The 18,839-nt window shown below is 40.9% G+C and overlaps 4 protein-coding genes across 5 annotated transcripts in view; 1 reads left to right on the forward strand and 3 right to left on the reverse strand.

The window, feature by feature from the left end:
- The window catches only part of LOC130695239 (uncharacterized), a 28,111-nt gene extending 15,767 nt beyond the window's left edge, over nucleotides 1-12,344 (reverse strand). Inside the window, exons 1-5 of one of the 2 annotated variants that reach the window (XM_059495067.1) lie at nucleotides 12,076-12,344; nucleotides 5,160-5,431; nucleotides 4,818-5,076; nucleotides 3,824-4,224; nucleotides 3,340-3,342 (exon numbers count right to left, since the gene is read on the reverse strand). In XM_059495067.1, coding sequence (XP_059351050.1) covers nucleotides 3,340-3,342; nucleotides 3,824-4,224; nucleotides 4,818-5,076; nucleotides 5,160-5,416 — 920 coding nt within the window. In that variant the 5' untranslated portion in view covers nucleotides 5,417-5,431; nucleotides 12,076-12,344. The remainder of the gene's footprint in view (nucleotides 1-3,339; nucleotides 3,343-3,823; nucleotides 4,225-4,817; nucleotides 5,077-5,159; nucleotides 5,432-12,075) is intronic. The other variant, XM_057518359.2, reaches the window with a different exon arrangement.
- The window catches only part of LOC130694435 (zinc finger protein 830-like), a 55,672-nt gene continuing 45,165 nt past the window's right edge, over nucleotides 8,333-18,839 (reverse strand). The window contains exon 3 of the mRNA XM_057517519.2: nucleotides 8,333-8,344. The gene's annotated coding sequence lies outside the window, so the exon portion shown is untranslated. The remainder of the gene's footprint in view (nucleotides 8,345-18,839) is intronic.
- Nucleotides 14,526-16,156, reverse strand: LOC130694443 (uncharacterized). The gene is made up of 3 exons (XM_057517531.2): nucleotides 16,076-16,156; nucleotides 15,220-15,415; nucleotides 14,526-14,693 (listed from the first exon to the last, which is right to left on the reverse strand). The coding sequence occupies exons 2-3, from the start codon at nucleotides 15,401-15,403 to the stop codon at nucleotides 14,566-14,568; spliced, it is 312 nt and encodes a 103-aa protein (XP_057373514.1). The 5' UTR covers nucleotides 15,404-15,415; nucleotides 16,076-16,156; the 3' UTR covers nucleotides 14,526-14,565.
- On the forward strand, nucleotides 16,196-18,685 carry LOC130694429 (probable splicing factor, arginine/serine-rich 7). Its single transcript, XM_059495084.1, is given in 10 exon segments — nucleotides 16,196-16,351; nucleotides 16,417-16,526; nucleotides 16,593-16,729; nucleotides 16,792-16,889; nucleotides 16,950-17,105; nucleotides 17,162-17,337; nucleotides 17,415-17,563; nucleotides 17,626-17,991; nucleotides 18,070-18,359; nucleotides 18,482-18,685. Coding segments are annotated over 10 exon segments (1,641 nt in total). The 5' UTR covers nucleotides 16,196-16,303; the 3' UTR covers nucleotides 18,593-18,685.

The following is an 18,839-nucleotide window of genomic DNA, read 5'->3' on the forward strand; positions in this document are numbered from 1 at the left end:
ATCAGAATATTACAGTCAAACGATTTTTTGATAATCCTCAACTCGATGAGGGCAAACCTTCTTTGTTCACGTCTGTTTCTTTCGGTTCTCAGTCGATTTCGGTTGCCTACCGAGCGCGACGTGACGCAATCAACGTTTGACAACTGATGCAATAGGTTCCCTCATGACTTTTTCAAAAATATTACGATGGACGTGCGTTAAAGCTTTAATCTAAAAGAAATTGAGAAACGAGTCAACTGATGGATGAAGTGAGAAACTGATGGGCTTAATAAGCCAAGCGCAATGTTTCAATCAAAACGGATGGCGTCATTTCCTATTTTGGCTCGACAGCTTTGAAAATAATTAAAACAAAACGTGTTCTTTAACTATTAAAGAACTCTCTCATTTCTTTCATTACCTCGTTTAACGGCACGATTCTTTATCGACCTATTCTGATACAATGCGCATCATAGATAGTCCCTATCGTTTATGATTGTGTACGCGGCCTGGCTTTCTTTTATGAGGCGTGACGACACTATGCCAGTGTGAGCTTTTACATTAACGTAATGGAGAAAGAAATATGTTGTTTTCTTTGTTTTTTTACGATTTTTCTTTAGTTACCTTTTTTTTTTTTTTATTCTTCGACGTGTCTCTAATAAAGCGCACATATCGGAAGGTTAAGGGTGGGCTGGAAAGGAAAGGAAGTGCGAAAATGGACGAAGGGCTAGACAGATGGACACGCCGTATAAATGGATCGACACCGCCCACCCATAACGTCCTTATTTTTTCGTGACCACCCCCGTCGTGCCGAGTGGACGATTCAAATCAAACGCACAGCCACACAATTTCACGAACAAAAAAAATATGATGCCAACAAGTGAAACGGAAATATTTGAAGGAAAAAAAAAAAAAAAAAAGAAACAGCACAAGATTTGCTTTGTTTGTTTGGAGTATTTCTTTGGAAAAATAGGACGGATCGATAGACATCAGTTGTCACTCGAACGGCATTTTTGGAAAAAAAAAACTAAAGTAGAGGATTCACTTTCTTGTAACTGTTTCACTCACTGATGTTCTTTTGCGTATGATCCGAACCAATAGTTTTTGTAAAAAAAAATAAATAAATAAATAAAAGCAGAGAAATTGATATGGGATGATTCACTAGAATACACTGCCTAAGGGATCAAGCTTGTTTGAGCTCTTGCGCTTCAAATGTATCCCGAACGAGTCCAGTCAACCCGACTCCCGGTTTGATTCTTGTCCCGATATGTTCTTCTTCACAGAGTCGTACCCCCCACCACTATCTCTCTCTCTCTCTCTCTTTACCATGTCTCGCTTTTCTCGCTCTCTAAAGACGCCGTCCCCAAAACTGACGTGTGCCGGCTGCTGCGCATTGACGACCTAATTTCTTTATTCACCAAATTTCGGCTTGTGCATCGCTCACTCGTCAAGACCCAGCTAAGTCAGGTATTTTTTTTTTTTTTTTACGAAAATAATAAATCTAATAATTTTGAAAAAATTATGATTATCAAAGACTCGGTGATGGGATATCGCGCTGGTGGGAGGAGCTGCTATGGAGGTAGGGGGCCTTTAGGAACGAGGTATTTCTTTTTTGCAGAGGCATCACAACAGCCATCAGTATGCCGAATGAATAATAGAATGATGGGGTAGGGCATATGCTGTTCTTGTCAGGATTGTGATGGGATATTGAGGTGGGAGGCTCCGGAGGAACAGCCCCCCCCCCCTCCTCGCTCTTCTGATCGTGAAACGCGAATAGAGGGTATATAGTACGTCTATTTGATATACGCTATAGACTTGTAAGGCAAAAGAATAGATCGGCTGCTGACGTCATCAATGCCTAACACCAAAGCCAAAAAGGCGTCAACATGGAAAAAGATAAACAAAAAAAAAAAAGGTCTAGACACCATTTCATCCTGTATAGCAATCGAAATTGCAGATTTTGCATATGCGTTTTTTTTTTCAAATAGCCCGCAGCATGTCGGCAATGGGAGAAAAACTTGTACGAGACAGAACATCAACAGAAAAGTTCACAAAATGTCGATGAAAGGCAGTCGAAAATGCGCGGGCATCATTAGTGCGGCATTGCCTCGCATTTTCAGTTCCTCCTCCTTTTTTTTTGCAAACTTTCTACAAATTAAAAAAAAAAAAAAGGAAAAGCTTATCTCTTCAATGAGGCATTCTGGTACATGCAGGAAGAGGATCCAGTTACAACCTCTCCATCAAAAAAATAAATAAATAATAATAATATTACGAGCCGGAAGGCAACTGGCAAAGAGATCAAGCAGCAACACATGTTCGGTCTAAACGTTGATGATATGTGGTATTGATTTCACCGGTATAGGCTTAGAGGGGGGGGGGATCTTTGATGGAGCTCAGCCGGAATCACGAAGAGACTCACCATGCTCCAGGCGTAGAAAGGTAAAAAAAAAAAACGGGAGGGGATTGTGTGTGTGTGTGGGAGTCACGCGGCCCACCAGCACATGGCTAGAGCCTGTGGCTCCCTGTCGTACATCAATAAAGAGGGATCCTTACTTTTTACTTTCAGGAGAGAGAGAGAGAGAGAGAGAGAGCGTCTTGGGAGTAGAAACTTTTCTTCTTGTTTTGTGTGTGTGTCAAAAAATGTTGGGCAAAAGACCATCAGGTTAGCAACAAAAGAGTTTGTGTACCATCGCAAGTAGCGGGAGCGCGCAGCTTGTCCTTTTTTTTTTATAGTTATCTACGTTTGCTGTAACTCAATTTTTCAATAGTTAAAAAAAAAAAAAAAAAAAAAACGTGCGATGACTTTTCGATGCAAGTCGACGGACCATAGCGTAGGAGAATTAAAAAGAGTTTTGGAAGCGAGAGGGAATGAAAAAAAAAAAAAAGAAGTCTTCTCAGTTCTGATGATATCGATTTTGAAAGAGAGGGGGGAAAAAAAAGTAAATAAAAATTAAATTTCCAGGAAAAAGAAAATGAAGGAGTGAGTGGGAGTCGATGCTTCCTTCTTTTTTTTCTGAAGAGGCGGAGGGAGACAGGTATGGTAATAATAATGTTACAAACGCAACCTGTTTTACAAGTGAAATCTGGAGAGAGAGAGAGGCAACCGATCTTTCAGCAAGTTCGTGGAATTGTCAATATGAATATGAGCTATCAACCGGAAGTCAAATCGATAAGAAAAAAAGGTGAGGAAAAAGAAGCTTCAAAATTGTTGCATTTTTTTTTTCTCGTCTTAAAGACGTTAATGATGCAAATAGAAAATGAAAAAAAAAAAGACGGAACGTGACAAAAAATGAATGCCATTGGATGCACAAAGAAAAAGGTTTTCCGGAAGGATCGGAAGTTTAGAACGTAAACTTAAGCAACGGACTTGTCAAAAACCTTTAGAGGCCATTTTCGCCTAACTTGCCATCACACGATATTGTTATTATACTCCTAAGCTGAAAACTTTCGCGTGAAGCTCGATCGTAAAGGTTTTAACAACGAAGTAACAAAAAAAAAATGGGAATGATTCCCCAATCCTATCAGCGCGCATAAAAAGCTGAAGTGTCTTTTTTCCTTTCGTTTCCCATCATCCGGAAGCGTGTGGGTGTCCTCAACACTACCAGTGTATCGAAGAAACGTAAATAAATAAATAAATCGGCAAATAAAAACATTTCCCTCGTCTTCTGTCAACATCTAAACATCCGCCATCTAGCGCTGATACATGGAACTAGGATCAACCAAAAAACACCCGACATTTTAAGCTCGTCTACTGCAGTACTGCTATTGCCGGAAAACAGCCTCGTGCAGGAAATATGTAAAAAAAACGGGCAAAGCCACACAGAAATGAATAACTTAAGGTGGGCACTTACGTTCGACGAAAGAAGGCGGATTACTCTGCTGGAGTAGATGTTGATTGGCTGACGATGCCTCGACGGAGCTCCAAGCGAACAGGGTCGATGTTTTCAAAGCCGCTTCCAACCCACGTTGAATGGCGTGCTGGGTAGACTGGTTGCTCTCCACCGAACTGCTGCGCGATTGCTGAGAGCCGGAAGGCGAATCGTCGTAGGAACCCGAGGCGGAATTGGCTTTTTTCCGTCGGAAGAGGCGGCGGCGACGCTCGGCCGCTGCATCCCGTCCAGGTAAGTTTTCATCGGTCATCCGATGCCGTTCTTGGTGTTGATGATGTGGAAGGATCCTCGACGTGCCCAACAAATCCAACGATTTGGATTTGAAGCTGGTCAAGACACCACGTCGGTTCCAGTTCACCTTTGTTCGATTGCAGTTTAAATGACATTACTCACATTTTCACGTCGTAGTTCATCAAGTGGTAACGAATATCTCATTTGTAATAAACTGAACGAGAACGAACTCTGTTACATGACCCACCCTCTCCCTAGATGCGATCCAACTGAAATGCGATGTGCATCTTTGTTTTTCGTCCCCAAGTATGCAATCGTCCTTGAAAGCTTCATTAGCAGGCAAATGGGTATGTATCATTTTATTTCGTTTTGACGGAAGGGATGATGTGGTGCTTACCCTACCCTGGTTTTCTTTCTTATTACCCCTCTGTCTATTTTCCCGCTCTTAATATTGCGGGAAAGAAAACCCGCGAAAAAGAATGTCTCTTTTTTTTGGCGGGTTGCAAAGAAAGAGATAGAGATACAGCATAAAGGGGTAGGGTACGCACCATGCTGTCGGGGTTCTGCAACCTGTCGAACCCTTCCCATTCGAGAAAATATTTACAATATCACATTCCCCTGCCATCAAATTGCTGTTAATAATGATTAAATTCACTGTTTTTGTGCAAGATATTGTGCAGTACGACATGGAAATATGCAAAACAAAAACGATTAGCATACTTTACTGCTGTTGTAGAGATAGGAAGGCTCGACGACGAGATCGGCCTGAAAATCGTCCGACATTTGGCGGACTTGTTGGGCGCCGGAAGACGCTGTGGCTGCGGCCAGCGAAGCTGCCGACGCAACTGCACAAGAGATGGCGCAACTGTCGACTGGATGTCCAGCCGTAGGTGTACCTGGCCGACTGCAATGACTTCGCGGATTTGTCATCATCCACGAGACGGAAGACGGACGCTTCTCGTTCGATTTAATTGACGTCCTTTTGTTTTTTTTTGTTTTTTTTAGCAATCGATCCGTTATCATTATAAAACTCATCATCTGAAAGTGGCTTGTTATTATCACCTGGATGGAGACGGACTTTTACTTCCGGCTGGTGTGGGCACGTCAGCGGACTGCGGTCTTAACGAAGCTCCAGCATCACTTCCGCCGACGAGAGCCGATGCTTCCGGCATGAATTGCTGGTGGTGATGCGACTGCCATCTAGTGGTAGATATCAGCTGCGACGTTGACATGGAAGACGACGTGCCCGTACGACTGTCGGCGAAGCGCTGCCTTAATGATTTGGCCCGGCTGATGACCTCGTGCTGTCTGTAATCCATTCCGCGCGGACCCCTCTTTAAACAGAGACGCACAAGACGAGAACTGTTAGTCAGATTGAATTTCCTTGACTCAGGAAGTGGAACGAGCTTCCGTGTTGCCAGATGTTGTGTATTGACTGACGTTACCTCCAGAGTGGTAACACAACAGGCACCTTCGCTGCAAACGCGTCAATTATAGAGTCGTAAGTAAAAAATAAATAAATAGAAAAACAACTACCCCTTAGGCCAAAACTTGCGATTGCAGAAAAGACTGAGAGGGCCGTATAGCGCACAATTAGTGAGCGAGTTTAATTACACGGTCGCTTCCTTGCCTGTAAATAGACGCAACAGCAGTGCAGAGACCTTGCTCGCGAACTTCCTGATAGTCTCCTCGCAGGCAACATGCCTTTTTGCATCCTCATTATGATTCAATAGTGGAGAAAAAAAAACATAATAAAAACAAAGGAAATGCTAAATTAAGAACAACTATAAACACATACAGAAAATGAATCAGTATGTCGGTACCCAGATTTAGAAAGGAACGAACTGGGAACATGAAAACAAGATGGGAGATGTTTCTCTGACCATTGCTCTATTTGAAATCAGATCGCAAATCAAATTCAATGCAGAGAGTTCCTTTCTGTGTTAGACTCAAAAATATTGATGAACAATAACGAGTTGACTGAAAGAAAAAAAAAAACTAAAAATAGAACTCCATAGACAGAGAGAACGTAGAGCTTCGTGAGAAACTCTTAATATAAATCGTTAAGAGTGTCGCAGTATTGGCAAAAGTTAACAAAAACAAAATGGCACAGATGTACTGCACATCATTTAAAAGTCGGACTGATAACAAGGACTTAAAAGCAGCACTCAGATGTGCTCTCTAGATTTCCACTTCTTTCGAACCGTTTAATTACATTCAGTGGCAGCCAGACATGAAAATCTGTGCCTGCACGCAAACGTGGGCGTGCCGTTCTTCTGAATCACTTGCGGGGCAACGTGGATCAATCACCCATGATCAATAGCAAATCAAAAAACAATAGCTCATTTTACTGATGGTAAAAAACCCTATGGCCCCCTATCCATCTGAACTCCTCCCCCAGAAATCCCACCTAAAACGCAAAACGAAGCAAAACAATGTATACCACGAAAAACAAATAAACAGAATGAAAAAGGAATAACAAAGAACAGATTCGAAAAAAAAAAAAATGATGGAGTAACGCATTCTTTCAATCAATCAGCGATGAGACGTGGATGATTGTGTACAGCTTTAGGCCATATTGGTTTTCGATTGGGTTTCCCGACAGCCCCACATTTCTTGTTAGATGCCTCCTCAGCATTTCAGTTTTTTTTTTTTACTGCCTACATCAACTTTGATTAGAGTGGGAGGCGTGTGCACCATATCACCATATTTTGCTAGCGATAGCGATAATATACGACGCATTACATCCGACTCAAACACCATGGATAATGATCAGTTCTATAGATGTATATACATGTTGGGGGAGGTTGTGGACGTCAAAGATAAACAGGAAGCGCGGCAATTTTGCCGTGTACTGCGTTTCATAGGCTTCTCATCCTAACCGAACGTAATTGATTGACCGTTCCACTTGGGATTTGCCAGGTAATGGACAAGAAAAACTAAGAAAAACTAAGAAAAAAAAAAAATAAAAAAAAGATTCGTGGAATTGAAAGAGGCCTCATCTGATTTCGCTATGGCTTATAGCCAATTGGTACGAAGTTCTTAAAAAATGTTGTTTTGAAATTTGATACTGTACTCCATCGGTCGTTGCTATTGAACGGCTACACGATTTCCTATTCATCAAAGTAGAAAGGCTATAAGCTTTATCCGAGCCGTGAGTGTTGAAATGGTCAACAGGACTGCAACGTGTGCATTTGAACAAATACTACGACGTTATAGAATACAAATAAATGCATCCAAACGCACTTAAAGGTAGCGTCGTGCTGTAGGGGAAAAGCCAGCCGGATGTTTCTCTCGGTACAACAACGTCACAGCGTATCTCTTTGATGCAGTGTGTACATTGTGCGGAACATTTGCATCCTCCAGTCTAAAATAACTCTACCACCCAAGATGCCCAGAAAATCAAAGACGGGCATTTATGATAATAAAAATGTGGGTTCCCTTTTGTCTGGCCAACTATAAGTATCTTCATAACAATGAAGCAAAAACTGATGCGTGATTGTATATAATATCTACATAGCGAAATACGAAAGGAGGGTTGTAAATTTGTGGTTTTTAGATCAACGCCTTTTGTCGCTACCACGGTTGCCAAGGAGACAATCAAATTAAAATGAGATATAGCCTCTATCATCAGGTGTCGCTTTCTCATGAATCCGCGAATTACGTAAAATGGAAGATAAAAAAAAAAGGAGGAGGAATTGTCTCTATGCATACATTTATTGACCGGATAATTCGGCTACATCTGGGACATAAAAACAAGGTTGAAAAAAAAAAAAAAGAAACTGTGTGGAAATGCGAGCGTATATGTAAAATCGTTCAACTCCATTATCGACATAATCCCAATGGAGCTCATCCGTAATCAGACGGTCTTATTTCGAGCTCGACAATTTTAAGATTGGCGCTTCTAGCTGATTTCCAAAAGGGAGGGATGCTTGACAGTATAAGCAAATGCACTTGTAACCTATAGAAAAGACTATATATGTGAGAAGACGTTACGAAAGACATTGAATGATGTATATTAGTGCTGCGCGTATCGTTCATATCGATCCGGCCAGTGTCTACACAAAAACCCGATTTTCTATTCTCTCTTTCTTTTTTGAATGAAAACGAACTTATGTGCCGTGCTCAATTCGTGTACGCGCAAAACGCAGTAGTCGTGCTGATCCTATCCAAGCAAAAACAGGCGAGCAAAAAAAGAAAATAGAGAGCATCCCAAACGAAAATGTTTGACTTTTACCGTATTACATCTGACAATATTCGTATGTGTTTCACTCTGTATAGCAAACGCTTTTAACGTTTACGTAAACGTTTTCTTATTTCTTTTCTTTCCAAAGTCCCCCCCTGCCTTTATTTTTTGATTTTATTATTTGTTTCTCCTTCTTTGTAGACTGTGCGACGATAGACAGACACTGAAGCACTCCCATCTTTCACGCACTACACTCTACGGCGAGTTTAATCATCTCTTTCTTTTTAGCTTCTTTTCTTGTCCTTTTCATCTTGCGGGACTTGTTCCTCCGTTTCACGTTAGCAGTGTGATAATAGCGGAAAAAGGATAGTGGAACTCGTTCATCTTTTCACGGCGCAGTAAACTAAATCATCTCCCATCTCTTGGTGGATCCCTTTCATAAACCAAACCGAAGGTCTGTATAGACGTATATATATATATACACACATTCAGCAATAAATAGGATAGACGAACACGCGCAGGATGTAGGTTGACACGACGACCTTCTGACGTTATAATTCCATTTTTATTTGCGCAAAAAAAAAAAGAATGCTTCTATCAGCCATGTTTCTGAAGATGCTTATCGATTTGAAGGAAAACGTCTTTCATAAGAGGATGTGTAGCTTAAAAGCAAACCTATCGAGCATGTAACTAGTCGGAAGAGAAAGAACACTAGAGAGTCATGTTGTTTTTTCCCTATTTGTGTGTGTCCGTGTGTTCGAGGGAGAACCAAATAGCCGGGAAGATGATGGCCAACAACTGCCAGACGGTGAACGAACCAAAGAGGATCTGCCCCCCTCCCCGAAAAGAGAGTGCAAGTCGGTACGGCCATTAAGGATCCATCTTCTCCGGAAAAAAAAGAAAAGAGTAAGACGTGCATGTGGCTTAGAGTCGCCTCCATATCTAAGACAAGTCTATATAACATGGAAGCTGTTTTTTTTTCTTTCTTTTTTTCTCGACGATGGAGTGACGGCGCCCAGCCGAGCGTCTCCATGCACGGGCACGTACTCGTCCGCAAAGAAGGAAGAAACAAATAGACACTAAGCAAAAGAACGAAGAAGAAAAAAAGCGGCTTGTTTGTACGGTACGAAGCGAGCGTGAAATCCTAAACCAACTTGCTTATAGAAAATATATCGGACCAATTTTTCTTTTCTCGTCCAACGGCGTTTTATATGGCATAATATATCGATGGAGAAGTCTGAGTTGTATATCGTATATAGGCCTAATGGCTGTACGTAGAGAGTGTTTTCGCGTCAGGAAGCCTGTAACTTTAAAAGAACATTTCATTTTGAAAAAAGAAAAGGTGAGTTCGTCATAACATTGTCAATAACTGGATGCCGAACTACTTTATGCACTTTGCATTTTGTAACAGTCTTACGCAACATCGGGAGCTGCTCCATTGTGGAACAGGAATGGCGAAATGAAGATCTAAGAAAAATTGGTTCGATTGGATTCCTGTTTCACGATCCCATTCGTCTGTACAAATATGGAACGTCAATCCATCAAACAGGAAAACGCCCTGGCTATTCTGCTTCTTGTTGTAAGAAAAAAAAAATATATATATCCGACATCAAATATGCAAAAACAGATTAAATAAGAGAGAAGGGGGGAAAAAATGCAGCTGGCGAAAGCAGATCAAACTAAAAATTGATTTATAATCGGTGGTATAGGAGAGGCTGAATTTACAATATTCCAATCTGTTTGAAAATCGCCACAAAAAACCCTAAAAATCAGCCCACATTCGTGATCGCCATACAATCTTTTTTTAAATCTGGATATGTTCTCCTTTTCGTGAGATATTTTAATCATTTTCCTAGATAGAAAAAAAAAAGCAGATCATTACCTCCCATAATGCCTTCACCTTTGTCCATCGCGCACGCCCACGCACTCAATTCAAATGGCTACTATGACACGGTCTCGCTCGATCTTTGTGCGCACATGTTGAGACAAACTGCCTCCCTTCAAAAAGGTAAATCATGTTTTTGTTTGCAAATCAATTGTCAATGGGCCTGCGTTCCGAGGCCGAGTTGGTAACGGGAGCAAGGGCGCAATAAAAATAAAATCTGCTATTTTTAAACGCGATGACGGAGAATATCGTGTACCAGAAAAGAAAAGGCCCGTAAATGTACGCACATAACACACGCAAAGTTGTTTTTTTTTTTTTTTCTAAAGCGATTCATCAAATAAAAAGGACAAGTGGGAAGGGGGCCCAGATTGCGTCACATGAAAGGCTTCTCTTGATACTTTTGTGTTGTTTTCTTTCATCGCGGATGTCTATAAATGTTTACTATACCCGGCCTTCAAGTGCACAGTCAAGAAAAGAAGGTAGGCGGTGTGGTGTGTGTCTATAAACAATGGGATAAAAGACGTGTGTTGTGTGTGCGTGAACGGTGGCGCATTCCAATAAAAGTGGGAGACTCCTCACGAAAATATATATAAAAAAAAAAGAAAACTGGGTCGACCCCGTTTATAATAATCGCCCTTTCTCCACACATCGTCAGTGTACAACGGTGTGTGTATTTGCGCTGTTGTTTGGCTTGCGGCCGTCTAAGACGTATCGTTCTTTTTTTTTTTCCCCGTCGTTCAACATCTAAATTTAGCCAACAGGAGCCAAAAGAAGACGAGAAAAAAAAAGGAGGGTAAAGGCTCTCGTCCTATTGAACTGTTCCGTGCCCACCTGCCAATCCTCAGGTCCTCTCTTCTTATCAAAATGCTTTTTTTTTTGTTACGTAGAATAAACAACAGACGCTCGCAACGCTATCAAATTATGAGTTGGCGAGCTACCGCCTTTTGTGTCCTCGACTCTATTCCTTTTGCTCTTCTACTTGACTTTTGCCTCGTCTTTAGGCAAGTCTAATTAAAAACACAAAAAGAAAACAACAGGGTCGAGATATATATAGCAGGCCTACATAAAGTGGCCATCGGTCCTGTTACTACGTACGTCAACTAATGCCCTTCGGAAAACGCACGTGCACCGACTCCGGGAGCCATTCGGTCCACTTTCGTGCAAAACAACACAAACAGACACGTACAGCAAAGGATCTTGTTTCTTTTCTACAATGAAAATAATCGGTGAAACATGGACCAACAGATCCTCTTCAAATGAGGATGAACATTAATAACAATCGTATGCTGAACGGCAGGGGTGTGGGTGTTAGTTTATTGTTAATATAATACGTAATGGGTTGTGTTACGACACTAGAGTGCGCGCATAGATTTCATTTCATCCGAACTATAAGTGCGGGATAAACACAATATAAAAAGTTTACACCCCGCCTTCAACTTAGTTATTAGCCACCAAAGTACGTATCAGCGGCAATGTGTTTTGATTTATGCATCTGTTGCCGGCCTTTAGTTCTCCCTGCCCGCTAACCAACAAAGTACGCAGAGTGCAAAGAGACGTTTCTTTTTCGGCGATACGGGACACATATTAGAAATTCATTTTGAGTCGATTATTTAGTGCGTGGGTTGAGGTAAGAGATCGCGCAACTTTCGTGTCTGTCGGAGTTCACCTAACGTTCAAAAAAAAAAAAAATTGATTTTGAAATCTTTCGTCTATTCGATTCTGTTTTTTAAAAGGAACGATGTGATTTGCCATATCGTGGCTCTATAATCAATCCATCAGGGAAAAAAAGCGATAGGTTTTAATACACGTTTACAGCTATATTGTGAGTGGATAAGAATGGGCGAGTTCATCTCCTATTCTACGTTGTTGGTGATATTCATAAAAGGTTTAGTTTGTGCTATTCTTACCTGTTGGCTGGGAAGAAGTTGCGATAGCAGAAAAATTAATCAGTCCGTAAGAGCTGTTCGAGCGGATGAAAATCTGTTTTTCTTTCTTGTGTTGTGCGCGAGGGATCCGATGTATTCAGCTGTACAGCGAACTTACACATTCATAAGATTCCAACCAAAGTAGGTTCTAATTAGAACGACTAGCAATGACTCAACATAGTTGTTTCCTTTTCACTTTCGGACTATCACTAATTCAAAACTTGGCGTTCTAGAGACCACGAGTTCGCGTAAAACACTTCACCTCTTTTCGTTTGCTTGGCTAGACGACAACGTCCTCGACGAACGGAAGACGAGTCACGACTGAAGGCGCCAAAAGTTCGGCACTGTGAGGTGTACACAACTCGCAGCTAGCGCAAGAGCAGCGTGATGAGAGAAGCCTCAAAAAAGAGCGGGTCAGAAACACACACAACTTTAAGATGCACGAGACACGACTGGTGAGTGTTACATGTGTTTCTTCGTGTTTTTTTTTTTCTTTTAATCGTCTGGTCTGTTGAACTCGGCCGTTGGCTTTGGTGCGTAACAATTGCACGCAAACCCTATTATAGAACGTGATGGAAAGCCGTCCCGCAATTGCGACCACTCTAGATTTCCGCACACAGGTATAGGAGATGTATACGAGAGTGGATCACGTGCTGTGAAGGGGAGGGCATCAAATATTGATCCATCTTATCTGAATTTAACATGCCCTTTGATTTTACACCACTTCGTAGTTTGCAACCTATAGACACCGTCTCGTTAAATGTAAAATAAAAAAAATATATTTCAAAAAAGAATTTGAATTAATCTTTTGATTTATTCACAGGGGAAGTCTTACCGCTGTGAGTGGATGGGAATAAATTTCTTTCGCCCTTTTCGTTCTCCCGATATCATTTTTTTTTAGTTGAGAAAATGGTGAGATCAGGTATAACAAAACAGGAGATAAAATCCTAAAAAAAAAGGGAAGAACTATGCAGAGATTATGGTTCATTTCGTGATTCAAAACAGCAGCAAATCCTTAGTTCTACAGTAGATGCTGCATGCTAGAAGAAATGCTGATTTATTCAAAAGCGTGTCGATCAAGTCACAATCGAAACACTCCATTTATTTTTTGTTTTTCCTATTTGGTATGGTGTGCACACAAGCAGCCGGCATTGCTAGACCAAAAAAGAAATAATAAAAACACAAGAACATTATTAGGTTAGCAACATTCTTTTAAAGAACGGATGTCATAGTTTGCATACCAAACTGAGCAACATTAGTCATGCGGAACGGAATTCTCTTGATTTTTTACTTGCGTTTAGCTATTTTGCAACGGCGATTGAACACTACAAGCTTGACGCCTCAGGCTTGGTGATATGGTTTGTTTCTTTCTTGCACAATTGAAGAAGATGCGTGTTTAATTAGGTCTACAAAGCAACAAGGTTCGTTGAGTTGCTGAAACCCTCAACGCATTGTGCATCCAATACCTCCATTAGTCGCACCTGGACTCTGCCATCCGCCATTCACATCGCAAGAGGCTTTCCAATTAGATCAGATATCATTATCGGCCTCGACTAGCATCGCTCACCTTCGACGCTTCGTAATGATCTACAGTGGGCTAATGCTAGTTAATTACATTAAAAAGAGCCAATATGAGAAATCCATGGTCTAACTCTTCAGGATGCATGTAGGGCAGCAAGTACAGAGAAACAGACACGACGAGAACGTCGCTGACGTGATTGCAACTTTCCGAAGCAACAAGATACCTGCTCTTCCGCCATTCGTTTTTCTCGTAAAACCTTTCTTTGATACTACGAACCATATTGTTTACAAAGGAATTGTTGATTTCAATCAAAAGTTGTTCTATTTTGTTTGGCATGTCGAAACATCGAAAACTTTTGCACTGAGCATAGGTGGGGACCCCGTTCAACCCACCTGTCAGCAACACCATTCAATCGATTTAAAAGATGGCAAAAGGAACCTACTGGGCACAGTATTTCGTTTTCGTGGGACCGCATAACACGGAACAAAAAGAACCATACCGTGTCTAGCAGTTGCGCAAAAAAGGCCCTCTTTTCCGCCATGTTTACGAGCTTTCCTTTTTCCAAATTTTCCTTTTCACGTTTTCGTAGAAAAGAATATAAAAGTTAGTCGGGAGTCGACTTGGATTTTTAAGACCCCCCTGTACTATAGGAGAGAGAGAGAAAGAGACCGCCCGGGGCTTCTGTCTCTCTTCGACATTTACTTGATACAGAAAACACGGTTGCTTTTTGTAGTCAATCTATCACGTTGGCATGGTGCCTAGACACGCTTCCGGAAAACGTCACGAATCCTTGTCCCTACACTTGCCCAACTTTAACGAATTCACAACAGTGGACGTAATAGGCAATTCAATGTGTTATTTAAACGTTACTCACGTCAAGTAGATTTACCGATGAGACGTGGCTTCAATGTCGAAGATGTTTCCAAACAATATTTTGTAAATGGTTTATGTTAATGGTGATCTTGATTTTCCGCGATGACAGCAGCGCAGGCGCCTTCTTCCATTTGCAGCATGTTGTATTTCCATAGATTTTCCAGCATTAGTTTTGTGTTCTCCCAGCGTAGTCGTTTGGCTTCGTCTGGGAAAAAACAGGACAAAAGATATGAATTAATAAATAAGCTAAATTAACCTTTTCTCTCGTAGGGAAGTTCCCGGTCATTTCTTCTTTTCATTACTTAAAGTCCCATAATGGCTTTGCATCTTGCAAAAGATACCTTTAGCTCATAATTTCATACATCAAAGGAAGAAACTGAAAGTTGAGCAGCTATGGTTTGTCTATTGTTTCAAGACAATTGCCATTGGATCATTGATCTTGGTGTGTGTATATATATATACGTGGCCGTAGTCTAAAGATGTGCAGTCGGATTCTAAATCCAATTAAGGCATGGCGAATCAAAAATTTTCTAATACTCTATCGTTGCAGAAAAGCTTTGTAGTCTATCTGACATTCGACTTGTCTTCGACGCCAGTTTTCTCATCATGGGGAGTGAGCTCACACGAGTGAACATAAAGAACTTTGTAGCGATCACAGTGTGTCTTATAGGAGCTGCTAAACCCACACATCTGTTAATCTATTTAACGATTCAATCAACTAGTTTTATTACCAGCCATCTTCTTCATGTCGACCCCAACAGCTTTCATCATCTTCTTCTTGGCCTCCAGGGAGGTTATCTTCCCATCAATGTCAAAGCAGCAATCGATCTTGGCGATGGGATATGGCTTATTATCATTGCAATCGGTTGCCGCAAAGATACCATTCTTCTTCTTCCCACCATCCATGGCAGACATTAATTTACAAACCTAAAATGAATGCAATATTTATTCATATTCAGCTCAATGCCTACTACTATTTGATGCTTGGATGCATTATACTGATATCATCACCTCTTTGGTTTCATATTTTATCTTGTGGTGTTTTAGCTGTACAAATGGGTAACACCCAAGAGAGCAAATTACAAGCTACCTTAGCAACATGTGTATAATCCTCTGACCCTTGGCATACAGAATCTCAAATAATAATCTTTTACCAAAAAAAGATTATATTTTAACTACACCTAAGGTATTAGGGAGAACTTCATGCCAAAAGCCAACAAAAGATGTTCAGGAAGGAAATGAAAAGTCAGAGATAATGATAAAAATGTGAATATATCAAGATTTTGGTGGGCAACCACCAACATATCCTAGCAACCAAAAGTAGTTTCATGTTACTATGCCCACGTAGAACATCGATCGATTCCCTTAAACTAGGAACTAATTGTTGAATTACTATTCGTTCTTCACAAATTAAATATAAAAAATATCTGACCAAACCACCACGAGATACTGTCATGCTATCTATAGAGCGAGAAGCTCTCATGAAGTATGTCATTCTTTCGTATTATTAAAAGCCAAAAAACAATGCTCAATTCTTCCAAACGACTAAAACTTAACCTAAAACTAGAAGATAAACCGAGAACTTACTTGAAGTTGTCTAAAGTCGAGGAAAATGGAAAACTAAATACAAATTTCGTGGTAGAGACAGTTCGATTTGTACGAATTATCAATCGATGTTAACTAATCACTATCGATCTTCATTTTTACCGGCCGGCGTTTAGGAAAGCTATTGGCAACGTTGTACTTTTAGCGTCAAAATGGAACTCGACGGAAAAAAATATTAACGAGGACATATTCCGTCCGTAAAAAAAAAAAATGACTGGAAGTACCAGCAGTAATAGTAGCAACAATGATAGTTATGCAGTAAGTATAGTGTTTTAGGTATTATTTCAGAAACACTTGACTTCATATTCTAATATACGATTCAGGACAAGATTGTTCAAGTCACTAATGTCGCACCTCAAGCCAACAAAGAGCAGATGCAAACATTGTTTGGCATAATCGGGAAAATCGAAGATCTCAGACTCTACCCAACTTTGTAAGAAAAAATTTTTTTTGTCCACATTTCTACACGTGACTGAATTGTATTGTGAACTCCTTACAGACGGGACCTAAACGCTCCAGTTCAGCTTCGTATATGTTTTGTGAAATATGCAGATCCTAACGATGTGCCAGTAGCACTTCATTTGAGCAATACAGTTTTCATTGACAGAGCTGTAAGTGTGACACTTTATCATGGAAGTAAGTCTAATACTGTTCATTCATATATTCATAGCTTTATTTCTATTTTGTACCGTTTCCAGATGAACTTCCCGATGAAGCAAAAGGTGTAGAAATTCTGAACTCTTCAAGTGGTTTTGGGTCAAGTGAGCCTAAGCTTCCAGCTACTCTTACTAATCAGGTTTGTTCTCAATATTTGGAGTTTTAATGTGTGTTTTACGTTATTCCCTGAAATCCCTAGATTGAAGGTAATCCACCTCATCAAGTTATTCGCACTCTGGATCCAAGATTATCCATTCACAATTTGCCAAATTACCCCTTGCTACCTGCCTCGACAGATGGCCGTCGGTTGGAGGAGATTCGCCGAACCGTTGTCGCCATCAACCTAGACCCTTCGGTAAGATTCGTTCTCTGGAAGTCAAGAACTTTTGAGAAATAATCGTTTTAAATTAGCGTTCAGCCAAGCAAGTTATAGACTTCTTTTCGTCTGCCGGCGAAGTCAAATATTTCCGCTTTTGCACCAAGCATGGAGATGACATCCAGTATGCAATGATTGAATTTGTTGAACAAGAGTCGGTCGTTCCTGCTTTAAAACTGAACAATAAGCAGTTTGGGGACAACATCATCAAGTAATTATTGCGACGATAACACATATTATAACAAAAAAATCAACAGCGAAGTATTGATACTATTTCTTGTTTCGCAGAGTTCATCATTCCACACAGTCTATTATAAAACCCGTGCAGCAAACAAAATCCAATGAAGCGGCTCAGAAAGAAATAGAAGAAGCTGTCAACCGTGTCAAGGAGGCCCAACAGTTGATTCCTGTTCCATTGTCTCAAGAAGACATACCTGGTACTATAATTTTATGGCACTTTATTTGCAAGGATGGTCGTTGTAGTTTTATTCCTAACTAGAAAAAGAAAAGGAAAAAGAAAAGGTTGTAATGGAAGTCGAAAAGGAAAAGCCGAAAATTGTGGAAAAGGAGAAGGAAAAAGAAAAAGAGAAGGAAAAGGAAAAAGAAAAAGAGAAGAGTACAAAGAGAAGTCGCACACGTAGCAAAAGCCGTTCTCGATCAAGGCACCGGTCATCTTCCCGCTCACGGCGTCGTCGCTCGCGGTCTAAATCGCGGGAGCGTAGGAAGAGATCCCGCTCACGTTCCCGTAGGCGAACGCGCTCACGATCAAAATCAAAAGAACGAAGAAAGAGATCACGCAGCCGAGAGAAGAAACGATCCCGAAGCCGCGATCGTCGTCGCCGTAGCCGCTCTCGTTCACGGTATTGCAATAACCAAAATATTATTATTACCTTTGGGTGAACACAATGGCCCTTAGTATAAAAAACATTTTCGGTAGTTCAAGGAAGGAAGAAGAGCCCTCGTCCGACAAGGGACCGCCGTGATCGTTCACCAAAAGAGCGGACAAAAGACAAGGATAGAGACAAGCCAAATAAGGATAAAGAGAAGGATAAGGACAAAGAGAAGGAGTCCAAGTCCCGCGACAAGGACAAGGGCCGCGACAAAGACAAGAAAGATCGTGAAAAGAAGGAAAAGAAAAGAGACAAGAAGGAAAAAGAGCGAGAACGTGAAAAGGAGAGAGACAGGAAACCGAAAAGTCCAGCTAGCAAAGAAGATTCATCCACTGACGAAAAGGTAAATTGATTTGAGTTGATTTTTGCTCACTGAGAACGACAATGAATCGAGGCGTCCCGAAAGTCCTTCAAAAAATGCGTTCGCTCAGCATTTAAAAAAATTTCATGTTTCGATTTTTATAGGAAATCAATGAACGCAACAGTGCGCGACGATCTACCCCTCCATCACCTCCACCATCGAAAAGTAAGAGTCGACGTCGCTCAAAATCTGGTAGTCGAGGCCGCTCGCGCTAAGCAGTCCGTATTTCATGTCTTTTTTTTAAGGAGTTAAATAACCTCTCTCTAGAATCCATTTGGAATTTCATCAATAAACTCATTCAACCCTTAGTTGCAGAACGGTTAGCAGCAGTGCCAGGTGTAAGTCCACGAAAAATCTCGTCTTGGTGTGTGGTGAAAAAAAAAACACACAGGCCAAGATTTGATGAAGATTACCATTAACAATGTTAAAAATAATCGTGCAAGGAGGGTTGGATCCTTAACG

This window comes from Daphnia carinata, chromosome 4, assembly GCF_022539665.2.
Source record: "Daphnia carinata strain CSIRO-1 chromosome 4, CSIRO_AGI_Dcar_HiC_V3, whole genome shotgun sequence".
In the NCBI taxonomy this organism is placed as follows: Eukaryota; Metazoa; Arthropoda; class Branchiopoda; order Diplostraca; family Daphniidae; genus Daphnia; species Daphnia carinata.

What these genes read in the sequence shown, in the direction of transcription:
- LOC130694443 (XM_057517531.2), bottom strand. Translation starts at nt 15,403, where the DNA reads ATGTCTGCCATGGATGGTGGGAAGAAGAAGAATGGTATCTTTGCGGCA. An exon ending in CGACATGAAGAAGATGGCTG is followed by an intron (nt 14,694 to 15,219) that starts GTAATAAAACTA and finishes GTTTTTTCCCAG; the next exon opens with ACGAAGCCAAACGACTACGC.